Source organism: Rhinoraja longicauda, chromosome 7 (genome assembly GCF_053455715.1).
Source record: "Rhinoraja longicauda isolate Sanriku21f chromosome 7, sRhiLon1.1, whole genome shotgun sequence".
In the NCBI taxonomy this organism is placed as follows: Eukaryota; Metazoa; Chordata; class Chondrichthyes; order Rajiformes; family Arhynchobatidae; genus Rhinoraja; species Rhinoraja longicauda.
In genome coordinates this window covers 61,264,341-61,282,240 of record NC_135959.1, presented here as the reverse complement: position 1 = coordinate 61,282,240, position 17,900 = coordinate 61,264,341, and the positions used below count along the sequence as shown (strand labels likewise).

Here is a 17,900-nt window from a genome sequence, read left to right as displayed (position 1 = left end):
ATAGATGACATTTTGGGCCGAAACCCTTTTTCAGACTCTCAAGCCGAAACGTCACCTATTCCTTTTCTCCAACGCAAGGCAAGGCAAGGCAAGGCAAGACAAGTTTATTTATGTAGCACATTTCAGCAACAAGACAATTCAAAGTGCTTTACATAAAACATTAAAGAGCAATTAAAAGCAAGTAAAAACAGTCATTAAAGAGAATGGAAAATGAAAACAAGCTAAAAATAGAATAAGACAGGTATAAAATACAAGAATAAAAGTTACAGTGCAGTGTAAGTAATGAATAATTATTTGATTTAATAAAAGGCGGCATCAAACAGAAAAGTCTTCAGCCTCGATTTAAAAGAACTGAGAGTTGCAGCGGACCTGCAGTTTTCAGGGAGTTTGTTCCATATATGTGGTACATAAAAACTAAATACTGCTTCTCCATGTTTAGTTCTGACTCTGGGGACAGAAAGCAGACCTGTCCCAGACAGCCTGAGAGGTCTGGATGGTTCATAATGTAGCAGAAGATTAGAAATGTATTTTGGCCCTAAACCATTCAGTGCTTCATAAACCAACAGAAGTGTTTTGAAATCAATTCTATGACAGACTAGAAGCCAGTGTAAAGACCTCGGAACTGGAGTGATGTGATCCACTTTCTTGGTCTTATTGAGGACTCGAGCAGCAGCATTTTGAATCAGCTGCAGCTGTCTAATCAATTTTTTTAGGGAGACCTGTAAAGACAGCATTACAGTAGTCAAGTGTATTGAAGATAAATGCATGGACAAGTTTTTCCAAATCATGCTGAGTCCTTTGACCCTTGATATATTCTAAAATTTGTAATTGTCTCCAGGGATGCCGCCTAACTCACAAAGAGTTATTCCAGCTTTTTGTGTCTATCTTCAGTTAAAACCTGCATCTGTAGTTCCTTCCTACACTTTCCTGTGAGAGACTGGGAACCATGATCCACTTCCGTAAATTGAGAGTTACCACTTGCCAAAGGCAGACAATCACTATGAAATTCATCATCCTCTTCAACACAGCCTTTGGCCGGTTGATAAAAGGGAGCTAGTCAGTAAAACGTCAGATCTGGCACAAATCCATGTTCCACTGAACAGCAGAAATCCCTGCTCTCCAATAGTTCAGAAATTTGAACTCCCTGCAATGGCCATCTGAAGGCATTGGAAAGATTCCACCAGCAATGTATCTGCAAATCCTCCTAATTCACTGTCCTAACCCACTATCCCACTATCCCCAGTACCAAAGCCCTAGCTATACACAGTAAGCTATACTGAGTGAGGCATATCGTTTGCATGCCTGACACTAGATTCCTCTATTCTGAGTTCTCTTGTAGGCAGAGAAGAACAGATGGACTAAGGAGAAGGTTCAAGGACGTTCTCAAAATTTCCCTGAAATTATGCAACATCCCAGCAACGAATTGCAATTGCTGCTTTTACTGCTTCACTTCATATTTCAATATTTGTATTTTAGTATCCAGATGAACCATTAACATGCACACATTTAAGCTTCAGAAAATGATTAAAATCAATAGTAAAGAAAATCTATATACTAAAACTCTTGTTTGTTTGTTTATTTGTTCCTGAACTACAGCCAAAACGGTATACGATTGTGCAACAGTTTTAGGCAAATCTTACAATCATCACTTTGGTGCAAATGGTAGAAGTTTCATTGAAATCGGTGTTATATTTTTTCAAGTTATTCACATTTTAAAGTATAAATCTATCTCCTAGGGAGGGAGGAGAGGGATGGAGGGGGGGAGGGAGGAAGGGGGTTGAGGGGGATGGAGTGGGGGGGAGGGTTAGGGGGAGGGGAAGGGGAGGGGGAGGGGAGCGGGAGGGGGATGGAGGGGGGGGTGGGGGGAGGGGAGGAGGGGGGAGGGGAGGAGGAAGAGGAGGGAGGGGAGGGGGAAGGGGAAGGGGAGGGGGGAGAGGGGAGGGGGGGAAGGAGAGGGTGCAGCACCAATGCAGGAGAGGTTTGGGCCCAACAGGTCCACTTGGTCTAGTACCATTAACTCTCAGTGAGGTTAATAGGGAGATTTTTATGACAGCTACTGACAGAGGTAATAATGGCAATAGTGAGCTGCAAGGAATTGAGATGAAGATTTATTTGAGATGTTTATGGGTTTTTTTGGATCACTCCTTTTACAGTATTTTCTCCTTGACCTTTTATTAGACTCATTCACATATGGATAATAAATCTGTTGTACATTGCATGTGTTTTTCTCGCGATGACATTATTGTAATAATGGTCGTGCTTTGTGAGTATGTCTGACGAAATTTTACAAATATTAGCAGAGTGCTGGGTCTTTTGCATTCGTCAGTGTAGGAAAGGTTCTAGCCGCCAAAGCTTGTCTGCTCCCTGCTTCATGTATGGTTATTAATGGCGGTGGCAAATAGACATGGATTGTCATTGCCAGAGATTGTAGGCTCATCCATTACCAGTTCATGAATTGGATATGTGCCCAGGATCCCAATATATTCTCCAGAGCGTGAAACTCTGTGCTGTGAGTAGTAATGATAAGCACTTGCTTCATCAGGTGAGACGATGAAATGTTTGTGTGGTGTGCAAAAGAATATGGCATTAGAGTGAAAGGCACTTAGAGTGAAGTACATGATGAAAATATAGACAGAGTGGTTCATGTAGCAATCGTATTGGGAAAGCTAAATAGTTTTTGCACATGAAGGTACTCAGTAGTTCCCCAGTCATCATTGGTTTTCTCCTGCCTTGCTGAGGGTGCCTCAGTACATTGAACCTGCTTCCTATAGACCCCTTATTTTCTTGCAGGGTATTGAATGCATCAAGCAAGAAGCTGAGGGAAAAAAATCTTTAGTCAGAGGGTGGCAAATTTGTGGAATTCTTTGTCACAGAGGCCGTCAGTGGATATTTTTAAGGCAGAGATAGATAGATTCTTGATTAGTATTACCTTCCCCCCATTGACGAACTGTACACTGCAAGGGTCGGGAAGTGAGCAGGTAGGGTCATCTCTGACCCCTCTCACGCTGGCCACAAAACCTTTGAAGCACTTCCCTCTGGAAGGCGATTCCGGACTGTCAAAGAAGCCACAACCAGGCAGGTGTCGTTTTGGAGCAAGGACCCTTCTTCAGACCTGCACTTCTAAAGTCTGAAGAAGGGCCATGGCCCGGAATATCACCTACCTGGGTCCTCCAGAGATGCTGCCTGCCTGAGTTACTTCAGCACTGTGTTCTATGCAAGATTCCAGCATCTGCCATTCCTTGTGTCCAAACTCCCTAGCCTTACTTACCCGAGCAGGAGTCACTGGCCAATGTTGCATTGTACATTTGATCCTCCACAACCAAGAGCGGGGTGTGGGCTGCAACAAGGCTTTAACATTGAGTAGGCCTCAGACAATGTGATGCTGTGGAACCAGCTTCCCCCAAACAGGAGATGAAGTTTGGAGCCGATCCTTGTCACTCTTCACAGATGGCTGTGAAATGCACAGGTTTTTAGATATTGAATATTCAGATTCGTTTGGAAACCGTTATAATGGTGCAAATGATTTAAAATAAAAAGGCTATTACAATAAGCTCACATAAAATGTAATATAATTAATTAAAACACAGAAACAAAACAAAAAGAACAATGCAAAGTATAAAGAAATGATAAAAACGTTAAAATAGAAAGAGCAACTCACTTTTATCCTCCTAACCAAGCCTTGGATTGAAGAGATAGATGATGGAGCAAAATAACCCAAAGTAATATGAAGTGTCAGCATCTGTCACTGAGCATAGACTGGAATTACCTGCGAGATGGGAGGATGGTATGGCTGCATTTTTTACCCATTTTGTTTAAAATATATTGTCAAGCATATGCGGTAGTGTTTTATTTTACTCTTTCATTTTTGACAAAATATTTTTAATAAAGCAATGTTTTAAATATAGCTCAGCATGTCATATTTCATTAGCGGGTACAACATGACATTATTTTCCAACTGCTATAAAATTACAGCTGTGACATAAAAACACTGATAGCTCTGACATAGGAGCTAGATTTGGTCGTCAGAAAATTACATTGAAACAAAGACCAACAGTGACTATAGTTCACAGTTCAGGTCAATATTCTCAAGACTCAATCCATGAATCCACTTGTTGTACCAAGTGATAATCCCGCAAAAACTCCAATCACACCAGGGCATGCTTATTCAATGGTTACTATGTAAACAGAGTTCCCAGTGTGTTGATGATGAAGGAACTTCAATTAATTTTAAAATCCTTGATCATGTCAGCATATGGTTTGTACGATAGCATGTATTTATTATTTACATCTGTTTCATGCAAAGATTCAGAGAAGAGCTTAAAAAACATTAGTGTGATACTTTACATGAGGGTGATTTATCGGGCAATTATTTAACTTGTAAAAGCCTTTACGCAACTGTAAATGTGAAAGTACATATTCAAAAAAACAGATTTATTTTCATAAAAGAACATTAGAAGATATCAGCGCAGAGCAACAAAACAAATGTGAAAAAAAAATCTGAAACATCAATTTTCTATAAAGTACAGGTCCACCACCAACTTTCTGGCACCTTTGGTTCTTGAGCCTTTCAGGGTTATCCATTTTGCTGGACCAACAGAGGTCATGGCATCCGAGAGGAGCTCAACTGTTCCAGATCTACCAGCTCTGGCCTGGCCGGTATGCCAGTGCCCCAGCCGCAGGGAGTAGATTTGACCTGCGGCATTGCTGCGGAAGCCATGTATGGGAACGGATCTGCCGGCTCCAGTCAGGCCGGAGCTCCAGAGCCCTGACTGCAGGGGGCAAATTCGATCTGCTGATCAGCACACGTGTCCTGATGAAGTCGGGTTTGGTTGCCTCATCCGGCCTACATGCCAAATAATGTGGAGGTGGGGGAATTCAAGTGTGCTATCATAATTTTGTCCGGATGCAAGGAGGTGCTGGATCATCAGTTGCCGGAAAATCAGCGGTGCACCTGTATCAGATATGTACAAAAATATCAGTTTTGGCTTTCCTGTCATTTAATTACATAATTAGATCTTGGCCAGGATATGAATGTTAATTGTTTTATTCTTGGGAGCACTTCTTATTGAAACACAGTGATAAACATCAACTGTTGCAAGAGATATGTAGTTCAGCAGTCAGAATCTGAGCAATCACCTCAAAACTTTTGTGAATGTTTTTCTTCTGTTTCTGAGTGGGGATGTATACAGAAATATAATTTTTTTAATGCTTTAAAATTTTGTTAAGTATTATTGAATGCCTTTTAAACAGCAATGATAACTAAACAATTATATTTGCACAACGTTTATATTAAACAATTGCATGGAGTTGAAAATTAATTTTCTTCTCACTCTACACAAACTACAGATGATTTTAGGAGAGTTACATTTAATTCATCGTACTATAGAATGAAACGTACTTCCTTTGTGCACTGTATTCATCACAAGTTGAAGCAAGTATAGGGACTTCTAGGAAATTTGTAAATGAGAATTCAATAGACAATAGACATTAGGTGCAGGAATAGACCATTCGGCACTTCGAGCCAGCACCGCCATTCAATGTGATCATGGCTGATCATTCACAATCACAATCCTGCCCTCTCCCCATACCTCCTGACTCTGCTATCATTGAGCTCTATCTAACTCTCTCTTGAAAGCATCCAGAGCATTGGCCTCCACTGCCTTCTGAGGCAGAGAATTTCACAGATTTACAACTCTCTGACTGCAAAAGTTTTTCCTCATCTCCGTTCTAAATGGCCTCCCCTTTATTCTTAAACTGTGGCCCCTGGTTCTGGACTCCCCCAACATGGGGAACATGTTTCCTGCCTCCAACGTGTCCAATCCCTTAATAATCTTATATGTTTCAATAATCTTATATGTTCCAGATATTACACATGATGACCGTGAAATGCAAAAAATAGATATAAATCTGTGTATGTGTGTTTGTGTGTCTGTGTATCATTGCCCTTCAGATTACTGCTAAAATCACAAAGAGAATGTGGCTTGTCAATCATATTTGCTGAGGTGGACAAATAATCAACTTTCTGCATTTTATAACTTAGAATCAACTCAAGCAAACTATTTTATGATTGCTTATTGCCAATAATTGTTCATGCAAATCAGTTCAACATAATATCATATCTTACAACATTTCAGAAAATCTGATTAGCACATGATAAGTGATCTGCCTTGTATTTAAGGTATTCAGTTGATTGTACTTAATTTCTGTTCTGATCAGTTAAATTCCATCAATATCCACTTCCTTAATTAACTGCCTTTCTGAGACTTTTGCGTGAAGTCCAAAATCTAGGTAAATATATTGTTTATTTTTAGAGATATGAGACTGCAAATTATGGAATCTAGAGCAACAGTCTGCTGGAGGAATTCAGGAGGACAAGCAGCATCAGTGGGTGGAGAGGAATGCTCCGATGAAGGATTTTGACCCAAAACATTGATAGTTCGTTTCCTTTCTCCCTCCCTGCCCAGTTGCTGCCCGACCCCCAGAATACCTCCTCCAGATTGTTTGTTGGGTTGTTTTCAGTAATTTCGAGCTTTGGTCACAGTGAAATGCAATCAACATAATCTTGTTCATCATCTCTTCGCCTCTCACTCTTCTTGATTTTTTTTTAATTGATGTCAATTAAAATAAAAAGATTTATTTGGTGATTGTGTCAGTTCTTTAGCATTTGCAGTTTTCCTAATCTTGTCATCAAAAACTGCAATTAAATGTAACAATGATCTGCAATGCTATTGCATTAAGGTTTAGTTATGTTGAACGTGCGTGTGTGCTTGTGCATATGGGCGGCACGGTAGCGCAGCGGTAGAGTTGCTGCTTTACAGCGAATGCAGCGCCGGAGACTCAGGTTCGATCCTGACTACGGGTGCTGCACTGTAAGGAGTTTGTACGTTCTCCCCGTGACCTGCGTGGGTTTACTCCGAGATCTTCGGTTTCCTCCCACACTCCAAAGACGTACAGGTATGTAGGTTAATTGGCTGGGTAAAATGTAAAAAATTGTCCCTAGTGGGTGTAGGATAGTGTTAATGTACGGGGATCACTGGGCGGCACGGACTTGGAGGGCCGAAAAGGCCTGTTTCCGGCTGTATATATATGATATGATATGATATGATATACACTTAAGGATTTGTTATATCAATGGCACCATGGAACTACACAAAACTGACCTAAGTTTAATTCAGCTCATGTACAAAATATATAATCTCATTACTCCAGACTTGCCCATTATACTGCACGGCAGTGTTCAACTTGTATCAAGTATACACCATGGAAGTGCACATTCGTAAGTGTTCACCAGATCCACAGCATAAATTCCACAGAAGCCCTTATAAATTGTGCAAATATGAAGTATATTATCTAAAAGGAATATTCCTGGAGTTAGTATGTACTTGGGCTGGTGTGTTCATTGGGCAAAAAAATACTTTGGCAAGATTGTGGGGAAGATTGAATGGCTGATGACCAGAATTTTTCCTTTAATCATTGAAACATATTGAGCTGAGATTTCAAAACTGCAGTAATCGAATACCATTCCATGCTCAACACCACCAACTCTAAGAGCCATTCATCATTTCAGTAATCTGCAGTAAAATCATAACTGTCTAATAGTACTTACAACAACAAAAAAATACAGTGAAGGAACACATTTTGCTGTTTCAACATGGTAGAATTTTGAACAGAAATAATCTGAAATTGCATTTTACAAAGAGTTTCCTTTAACTTAATCATTGTTATTTATTGCAGGTGACGGTTTAGTCTTCATTGCCTCAGTTCCTCCTCGTGATGTATCTTGAAACAAAAGGCGTGGCGTCGTCAAGGACATTATGATTCTTTTATATTCTTTTCTGAAGTTTTGGTTCATCAGTCCATATATAATTGCATCAAGACAACTGTTAAAGTAGGCCATGAAGTAACTGAGGACAAATAACCACTCTGGAATTTTTGGTGCGATCTTCTGTGGGTTTATAGCCACAGCCAGGCCAATGAGGTTCAGGGGCGCCCAGCAAAATGCAAACAACACAAATACCACAAACATGGTCAGAAAGTTTCTGAAGTCACTCTGCTTTAGCCTTGGTCCCATGTCCGTTTTGACACGTCTTCTTACTTGGATAACCAAAATCCAGATTTGCAGGTAACAGAATGACACAACTGCGATAGGAACTAGGAAGTGAACTATCACCACAGCAATGGTGTAAGAAGGACTAACCGTCTGAGTAAAAGTACAGGAATAGACACGGGCATCGTACTGTATCGATCCAACAAAGAAATTAGGTATAATTGCAAACACAGTCAATGTCCAAGTAAGAAACACGAATATCATTGTGTTTCGACAGCTGTATAGTTTGTCATAAGTCAGACTGTGACAGATGTAGCAATATCTGTTAATTGCAATTGCTGTGACGTTGAAAATTGACCCTATTACACTTAGACCCATCAAAAAGCCACTCAGTTTACAATGAATATCACCGAGGAACCATCCATTGTGAAAAATTGCAAAGAGCACCAGTGGATACGGATACACAGCCACCACAAGATCAGCAAACGCCAAGCTTACAACAAACGCGTTACCTGCAAAAGAATAAGAAAAATATCCATTACTTCCATTAATTCAAGCACTATTTACCCCAATAAAAATGACATACAATCGTGACTTTAAAATGAAAAGTATATTGCCAACTCCCTCTACTCTGTATTTTGCTTAATACTGATTACTTGTTCTAATCAGCTGCGATTTACCATCCGGGGAGCAAATAAATGTGAGCATAAATGGCAAAGAATGGCAAGAGGCAAGAGAGTCATCATTACGTACCAACAACGGAACTATAACATTCTTACTTGCAGCAGCTTAACAGGGATCTAAGTGCAATACACCCAAATAATATATAGTAATGAGAACAGGTCAATAAATTAATAACTTAACTTGTGCTACTAACTTGTGTGCACAAGTTACAAGCTTGTACCAGATTTAAAGGTAGAGAAGGATCCTGTTCACCATAGGAAAAGTGTTAAAGACGTTTAAGATTAGCATCTGTGTCGTAATGATGAAGGAATCCTGAATTAGACGCAGCCCGACACCAGTCCAATCTGTGAGTTCAGGATATAGAAAGTGAATAAAGAGATGAAGCCATCTGTGTGCAAGATACATCTTCTGGATGCACTGGGACGCATCCTCAGTGATGTGACCTGGGGTCATCGGGTGTTTCGGGTCTCACAACATCAGACACCCTCGCCCAGGCGACTAAGCCGGGGTTGATCAGGGCCCGACTTGCGTCCCAGCAGCAACCGCCCACGGATCAGCCCTCTTAATCCAAAGCCACCTAGTGGCTTTCTCTGCGGCTTCGCTTGTGGATTGAATGGCCCTCTTCTTTGCCAGCCCCGTAATGCCCAATTGGTTGAGGACTTTGCAGAGTGAGCGTCCTGCAAAGCCTCTACAGCCCACCTCTATGGGTTCATAGCCTGTCTTCCAGCCTCTGTCCCGGCACATCTCCACCACCTCCTAGTACTTTGCGCGTTTCCTTTCATTTGCTTCTTCCATACGCTCTTCCCAGGGCACTGTCAGCTCCAGAATGATCAGCTGTTTCGGAGGTGATGATCATGTCTGGCCGAGGTGATGTTGCTGTGATGTGCTGTGGAAATTTCAGCTGTTTGCCCAGATGGACGTGCAGCTGCCAGTCAGTGGCCGTGTAGAGGAGGCCCGCCCTTGTTTTTGGTTGTGGTCGAGGCTTCCCTCCAGCTTTGACAAAAGTGATTGATTTCTTCGGGGCGTGGTGGTGTTTGCTGCTACTGATGGCAGTGGCTATGCTCTCAGCAAACACCTTAAGCACCTGGTCGTGGCGCCATCGATAGCGACCTTCACCAAGGGACTTTGGGCAGCTGCTGAGGAGATGTTCTCATGATCCCCTTCCAGTGCAAAGTGGGCAGGAAGGTGTCACGCTCTTGCCCCAGACGTGGAGGTTTGCTGGGCTTGGTAGGGCATCGGAGACAGCTTGGACAAGCTTGGAACCGGACGCGCTGGAAATCTGCCTGCATGATGTTTGACCAGGTAATCCTGCGCTGCAGTATGCTCTCCCACCTTGTCCACGCTCCCTGCTGCCTGAGCCCCACCGTCCTGCTCACACGCTCTTTCCCCCACACCTGCTCGGACCTCTTCCTGGATGAGATGGTGTCTCTCCTTGCCCGGGGCCTTGCCAACCTGGGTCTTAGGGGAGTACCCCAAGCCCGCTCTGCCAGTTGCTATGACTCCCACCAATGCCTTTTGTCCTAGGCATGACTCTGCCACCTCCACTGCTTTCTCCGCCCTCTATTTCCTCCCTGTTCTCACCTCGATGCCAGCCGATGACACCTTCTGGTCACTGGAGTCCCTGTACCGTAGGGCTTCTCTTGTCCGTGCCACCATAAACTCTTCAGTGAGGCCACTGAATGGGAGCTGCAAGATGTTACTGGTCCCGTACAGTGCTGCACTGTTGAGGATGCGGGGAAGGCCAAGCCACTTGCGAAGAAAGCCACTGATCTTCCTTCCGAGGGACTCAACTGTGGTCAATGGAACAGCGTAAACCAGGAGAGGCCCCAGGACACGGGGCAGGATGGAATGCTGATAGATCCAGGCCTTGAATCTGCCAGGCAGGCCGGACTTGTCGACTTTGGTGAGCCAGGCTTCAAGGTCTTCGATGGACTTTTGAATGGCGGCAGAGTCTTTCAGAGTTGCGTCAAAAAGCTTCCCCAAACTCTTGACAGGTTTCTCAGTGATGGAGGGAATGGCAGTTCCAGATAATAAAGAAGTGGAATTTGTCAGTCACCTTCCCCTTCTTCAGCACCATGGACCTTGACTTGATTGGCTTGAAACTCATCCTTGCCCAGGTGATAAGTTTCTCAAGACCCTGTAGGATCCACCTACTCCCTGGGACCGATGTTGTGGTGATGGTAAGGTCGTCCATAAAAGCTCTTATTGGGGGCTGTCGTACACCAGACTTGGTTAGGAGGCCTCTGCATTCCACCTCGGCTGACTTGGCCACCATGTTCATGGCAAGAGTAAAAAGAATAACAGAAATGGTGCAGCCCATTATTATTCCTTTTTCAAGCCCATGCCAGTCTGATGTTTCTGACCCAGAAGTCACCCTCAGCCTGAAATTATGGTAATAATCCAGGATCAGGACCTTGATCTTACTGGGAACATGGTGGCGGTGTAGTGCAAGCTCAACCAGTCTGTGCAGTATGGACCCACAGGCATTTGCCAGGTCCAACTACAGAACAACTAGGTCGCCTCTGTTTTCATGGGCTTCTCTGATGAGCTGCGTGACTACTCAAGTGTGCTCCAAGCAGCCGGGAACTCCAGGAATCCCGCCCTTCTGCACTGAGGGGTCGATGTAGCTGTTTCTGAGGAGAAACTCAGTTTAATCTTCGAGAGACAATGCTGAAAAACACCTTCCCTTCCACGCTCAGCAATCTCACTAATCTCTAACAATAGCTTGCAGATAAAGAAAATGCTGGCGTAACTCAGTAAGACAGGCAGCATCTCTGGATAGAAGGAATGGGTCACTTTTTGGGTCGAGACCCTTCTTCAGAGTCTGAAGAAGGGTCCCGATCCAAAATGTCACCCATTCCTTCTCCCCAGAGATGCTGCCTGTCCCGTAGAGTTACTCCAGCATTTTGTGTCTATCTTCAATGTAAACCAGCATCTGCAGTTCCCTCTAACAATAGCTTAACAGTATCATTGTATTTAAAAAGCGAGTTAAATCAGATCAGGGAAATTACAAGAAGTAATGTAAGATAAGAAAATAACTGCAGGTGCTGGTACAAATCGAAGGTATTTATTCACAAAGTGCTGGAGTAACTCAGCAGGTCAGGCAGCATCTCGGGAGAGAAGGAATGGGTGACGTTTCGGGTCGAGACCCTTCTTCATCAGTCTGAAGAAGGGTCTCGACCCGAAACGTCACCCATTCCTTCTCTCCCGAGATGCTGCCCGACCTGCTGAGTTACTCCAGCACTTTGTGAATAAATACAAGAAGTAATGTATTGAACAGGGTTTCGATCTGATCAGAAACTCCAAAATTGTATCCATGATAGAGCTTGATTTGTGAGTTAAATGGATAATAAAACTTTGAGTATTTAAGAAGTGTGTATACAGTCTTATTGTCATCGAATTAGTTCACCCCTAAGCAGCAGAAACATCCAAATGATTAACATGTAAAATGTTATTTTTAACTGTGGCCATAATTAACTATAATTGCTCATTATCTATCCATTTCTATCATGTGTTTGGAATGTCTTCTATATAAAACCCATCGAATAAACAGGTCTGAGAACGTTGGGACTTTCTTGGGCTTATTGACAACTAACTAATTAATTCCTTGAATACTGACTTGATAGATTTATAATTCAAACCATTAAACATACCTGTTAAAATCCCTTCAAACATTCACGGTTCAGTGCTCCACAACCATGTGAATCAGCAGCTAGAAAACTGTGTGTAGTACATTGCCCTGACTGTTTGCATCATGGCCTGGTACAGCAAATCCATTGTACAGGAATGCAAGATGCTGCAGAGCGTGGTGGACAGGTCGGTCTATCATGGACACAGACATTCACACCCACAAAATCATCTACATACGGTAGTGCTTCAAGGAGATGGCACATATCATCGAGGATCCCCACCATTTGGATCATGTTCTCTTCTCATTACCACCGAAGGGCTGCAGATTCACCGTCTTGTAGAACTTGTGTCTAATTTTTTTTGTGTGAAGTCTGTGTCTATGTGCCTGTAATGCTGCTGCAGCAAGTTTTTAAGTGTACCTGTACCTCACCATACTTGTGCATTTGACAATAAACTTGAGCAGTCACAGCAATCACTCTTTAATTTTCTAATTTCATATTAGGGTACATGGAGTCTGTTCCTGGAATGATATGTAGGAATATGGATTAAGGAATCAGTAATAAAGGTCAGTGACCCTTGATGTTTTAACTCGGGGTTGACTTTGAGCCTTGATGTTTTATTAAATAAACAGCAAAGAAAGCAGGACTGCCATGAACTGAATACCAAATCATTGCTCTGATTCTGGTGTCTGATTTTCAATGTCCTTCGGTTAATAACGAATGAATAAGTTTATTGGCCAAGTATGCAGATACAAGGAATGTGCCTTGGTGCTCCATTCACAAATGACAACACAAACATACAGTTAACAATTAAGAATAAAGCATAAACACGTACAAGGGTCTGTCCTCTAAAAATTGAGACTTTTTTTATTTCCAAATAGTACTTACAAAACTGATGCTTCTGATTCAAACTGGAGCAGATTGCAACAAAAAAAGAGATCACTTGCTGGACTTACTGGCTGGGACTGTCACATCGATAATAGTTTGTATGTAGAAACTACAATCATGAATTAATAAACAAAATATTACATTTATATTAATAGCACGGAAACATCAAAGGGAGTATACTTCAGAGTGTCAGCAATACATGATAAAAAGTTAAACACATAACTGATAATTCAGTGTGAGCCTGAAGACATTTACATTGCATACATCTACAGACACAGTGAATACAAAGAGACAAAGCAAATGTGTCAAATAATTCATACTTTGAGAGCACATTATAGACCGAATGGAAGCTTAGTATGATTTACTGCATCCCTGAACAGGCAGCAAACCGAGCTTCAATTTGAGCTTCTGCTCTTTGATTTTATGTACATGATGATATGTATGAGTGGACTGGCCATGTTTCAATAGTGTGTATCAGACATAGGATGGTTGCGTTAAGTTCGGGCAAGTATTAAGAATATGAAGGCCAGGTGAACCATCTGAATGCTAGGCAAATTAATAAAGTGCTCGTTGATAATGATACAGGGACATTACATGAGCGTCATGGTGTAGTTGGTGGGATATCATGTTGCATGTTGCATTCAGTAACCCCTTCCTCAAAGGTACTTAGGAATTTCAACTTATCCTTCTAACCATCCGTGGAGAATGCTGATGAATTGGAAGTGGAATTATATTTCTCTGTTGATGCCAAATTTTCAGTGAATACACATAAAACTGAACAGTATTGAAGGGATCATGCAGTTGTATCATAAAGGCATCTTTGTGACCTACTTATACCAAAAATGTCTGAACTTGCTGCTCCAACATGCCATGAAAATCCAAGGAGCTCTGAACTGAAAGTAGACACAAAATACTGGAGTAACTCAGCGGGGCAGGTAGCATCTCGGAAGAGAAGGAATGGGTGACGTTGCGGGTCGAGACCGTTCTTCAGACTGATGTCAGGGGAGGGGGCGGGACAATGATAGAATGTAGTCGGAGACAGGAAAACTAGTGGGAGAACTGGGAAGAGGGAGGGGATAGAGAGGGAAAGCAGGAATTATCTCAAGGCTCTGAACTGAACTTCTATAAAACAAGTTGAGTGCTGAAGACACTACTGAGGTGTGATGATCATTTAAATCGCAGGCCCAATCTTATATAGCTGGCAGTAGTCCAAGCCCAGCCAGTTGTAAAGATCAGTAGACTTAATAGTCAGTATATGACGGCACAGTGGTGCAGCGAATCGAGTTAATGCCTCACAGCTCTGCTAAACTGCATTCAATCCGAGCCTCTGGTCTGTCCATCTGGAGTTTTGTCTATGTATTCTACCTGTGACTGTGCTGGTTTCCCCCCACATCTCTAAAACATGTGGGTTGGCAAGTTACGGCCATTGTAAATAGCCTTGAGTGTGTAGATGAATTGGTAGAATCTTGTGGGACAAATAAGAATTGGGGAGAATAAAATCAGATTAGTATAACGGTATGCTTGGTGTCTGGCACAAACTCAGTGGTCTGAAGGGCCTATTTATGTTCAGTAGAGCATTCATGTGTTTTTGGTTGTCAAGCACAATTTGGCTAAAATGGAACTGAGTGACGAGGGCCCAGAACATCTCTAACATTAAACTTCACTTTGCTTCAGTGAATCTGGATTGAAAGACAGAAAATAATTGATAGGGAAAGCACATTTAGAACATAAAATTCTTCATCAGAAATCTTAATTAATTTATCAAAGTAGCAAATTTAGTTTGAAAGGGACATCCAAAATACAGTTAATTAATGTTGTGGTGGAGTAATATGTGATTTTGCACTTCGGAAAGAAGAACAACGACAGGAAGTGAACTTTCAATGGTAAAACGTAACAAATGGAAGAGAAACAGGGAGCCATGTAAAGTTCTGGGACAAAATCTTGGGGTGGCACGGAGGTGCAGCAGTAGAGTTGCTACCTTGCAGCGCTTGCAGCACCGGAGACCGGGTTCAATCCCGAACACGGGTGCTGTCTGTACTGAGTTTGTACGTTCTCCCCGTGACCGCATGGGTTTTCTCCAAGATCTTCGGTTTCCTCCCACACTCCAAAGACGTACAGGTATGTAGGTTAATTGGCTTGGTGTATGTGTAAATTGTCCCTAGTGTGTGTAGGATAGTGGTAATGTGCGGGGATCGCTCGTCCGCGCGGACACGGTGGGCGGAAAGGCCTGTTTTCTCGCTATCTCTCTAAACTAAAACTAAACTAAACTAAATTCCTTAAAAATTGAAGCATAACATGGTAGTTGTACTTAAAAGAGTGCTGTAAAAACGTACTTTTAAAAAAGCACCAAGAAAACCATTGCCATCCTCTCCCCTTCCCTGACCTGTCCCTCCATCTACTATTGAGTATTAGCAGACAGTTCTTGAATATGCCAGGATTGGCACATAATTCATTGTTTTCTTTACAATAGACAATATAATTACAATAGACAATAGGCGCAGGAGTAGGCCATTCAGCCCTTCGAGCCAGCATCACAATTCACTGTGATCATGGCTGATCATCCACAATCAGTACCCTGTTCCTGCCTTCTCCCCATATCCCTTGACTCCACTATCTTTAAGTCTATCTAACTCTCTCTCTTGAAACATCCAGAGAATTGGCCTCCACTGCCTTCTGAGGCAGAGAATTCCACAGATTCACAATCCTCATCTCCATTCTAAATGGCCCACCCCTTATTCTTAAATTTCTTTTTGGGCCACAGTTTCAAGATTGTATGTGGGAGTACAATGCCCAGAATATACAGTTTTTGATTGATTTCAGTACACACACTTATATTACTCAGTGATTCACCACTGCTAAAAGTTCCGCTCACCAGCAGCAATAATGTGATCAATAAATCCTAGAATTAAATGGAGCTTCACATGGAGGATAAATCATCTTTTATGTCAGTTATATGCATATTAAATCTATTGTGTAATTTGTCCCAAATACTTTGTTACAGTTAACTTGCATCAGTTTGTATGCATTAAAGATCTGAACCCGAATTAAAGGTATCACAAAATGCTGGAGTAACTCAGCGGGTCAGGCAGCATCTCAGGAGAGAAGGAATGGGTGACGTTTCGGGTCGAGACCCTTCTTCAGACTGAACCAGAATTAAACCTCATTTTCTTAAAATTTCAACAGCAGAGCAATAGCTGTCAAATTCACAAATTTCTAAAGAAAATTATGAAGCATGTCTGTGAACTACTGACAATGCGATCATTTATAAACGATGCCTTCAAAAAGAAAATAAATGTAAGCAATTGCTTCAAATATTTCCTGAATAATCTAATATTGCCTGGAAATTGTTGCAGTTTATTTCCGTGTTCACTTGATTGAATATTGATTTAACCATTTGTGGGTCAAATAACACCAATCACAAAACTGGACTGGGCTTCTCCTGATTGCATTCACATATCTCACATGTCCCTGTTGTTGCACACAAACATCAAACAGCATCCATTGTTGTGCAGTGCAATGTTCCACCATTGTAGTCATAAATTAAAACTCAGAGCCTACAAATTTGCCCATTCAGGCACCATTGAAAGCGCCACTCAGCAATCAATGGGAGACATCAAAGCAATTGCCATCACAGGAGATGTCTTGTACTCCTTAAAATGTGCTCACACTTTGATAAATGTAACATCCAGTGCTTTTGGACATGTAATTGTCTTATTGACTAATTGTGGCATACCGCAGTTTAAGATTGGGACCTTCAGGCGAAGCACTGCGGGCAATTAAGGCAAATACAGAAGGACAGGGACCCTGGGGGAGGAGACACAGATACGGAAAGATACAAAGACCCCATCAGCTTGCCCTGACCTCTCTGACGTGCAACACCTCCACAGGCTGCAATCATTTACAGCAGTCATCGCAGAGTTGCGTGACATTTTGTGAGAAGGTCTCCAGCCACAAACATGCCAGAACAGTTCTCACTGCAAAGATCAGGGTCACAGTTATTGCCAATTTCTTAATGTCAGGATTATTTCAACTGGCGACTGCGACATACAGTATCAGTTTGCAGCTTATTAAAGTAATAGAGGTCACTCAAGTTCAGTAACAAAGAAGCCATTTGACATGCTTTTATTTCAGTGAAGGGCGGCACGGTAGCGCAGCGGTAGAGTTGCTGCTTTACAGCGAATGCAGCGCCGGAGACTCAGGTTCGATCCTGACTATGGGTGCTGCACTGTAAGGAGTTTGTACGTTCTCCCCGTGACCTGCGTGGGTTTTCTCCGAGATCTTCGGTTTCCTCCCACACTCCAAAGACGTACAGGTATGTAGGTTAATTGGCTGGGTAAATGTAAAAAATTGTCCTAGTGGGGGTAGGATAATGTTAATGTACGGGGATCGCTGGGCGGCACGGACTTGGAGGGCCGAAAAGGCCTGTTTCCGGCTGTATATATATGATATGATATGATAAGGGGAGGTGCCATAGCACAGGCACAGATTTGGCAACTTTGCAGGCATCCCAGGATCCAGGCTGTGCTCATATGAGATCTGCTGACAAATCCCGAACACCTCAAGAATCGAAAAGACATTATATCAAGGAAAGGATAGAAAGCAACTGATATCAATATCAAAGTAGTTGTCTGAATTCATTCCAAACCAACACT

At 42.2% G+C, this 17,900-nt stretch overlaps 1 protein-coding gene across 1 annotated transcript in view; it reads right to left on the bottom strand.

The window, feature by feature from the left end:
* Positions 1 to 6,977: 6,977 nt before the first annotated feature.
* The window catches only part of LOC144595326 (melatonin receptor type 1B-like), a 58,233-nt gene continuing 47,310 nt past the window's right edge, over positions 6,978 to 17,900 (bottom strand). Inside the window, exon 2 of the mRNA XM_078402703.1 lies at positions 6,978 to 8,559. Coding sequence (XP_078258829.1) covers positions 7,712 to 8,559 — 848 coding nt within the window. The 3' untranslated portion in view covers positions 6,978 to 7,711. The remainder of the gene's footprint in view (positions 8,560 to 17,900) is intronic.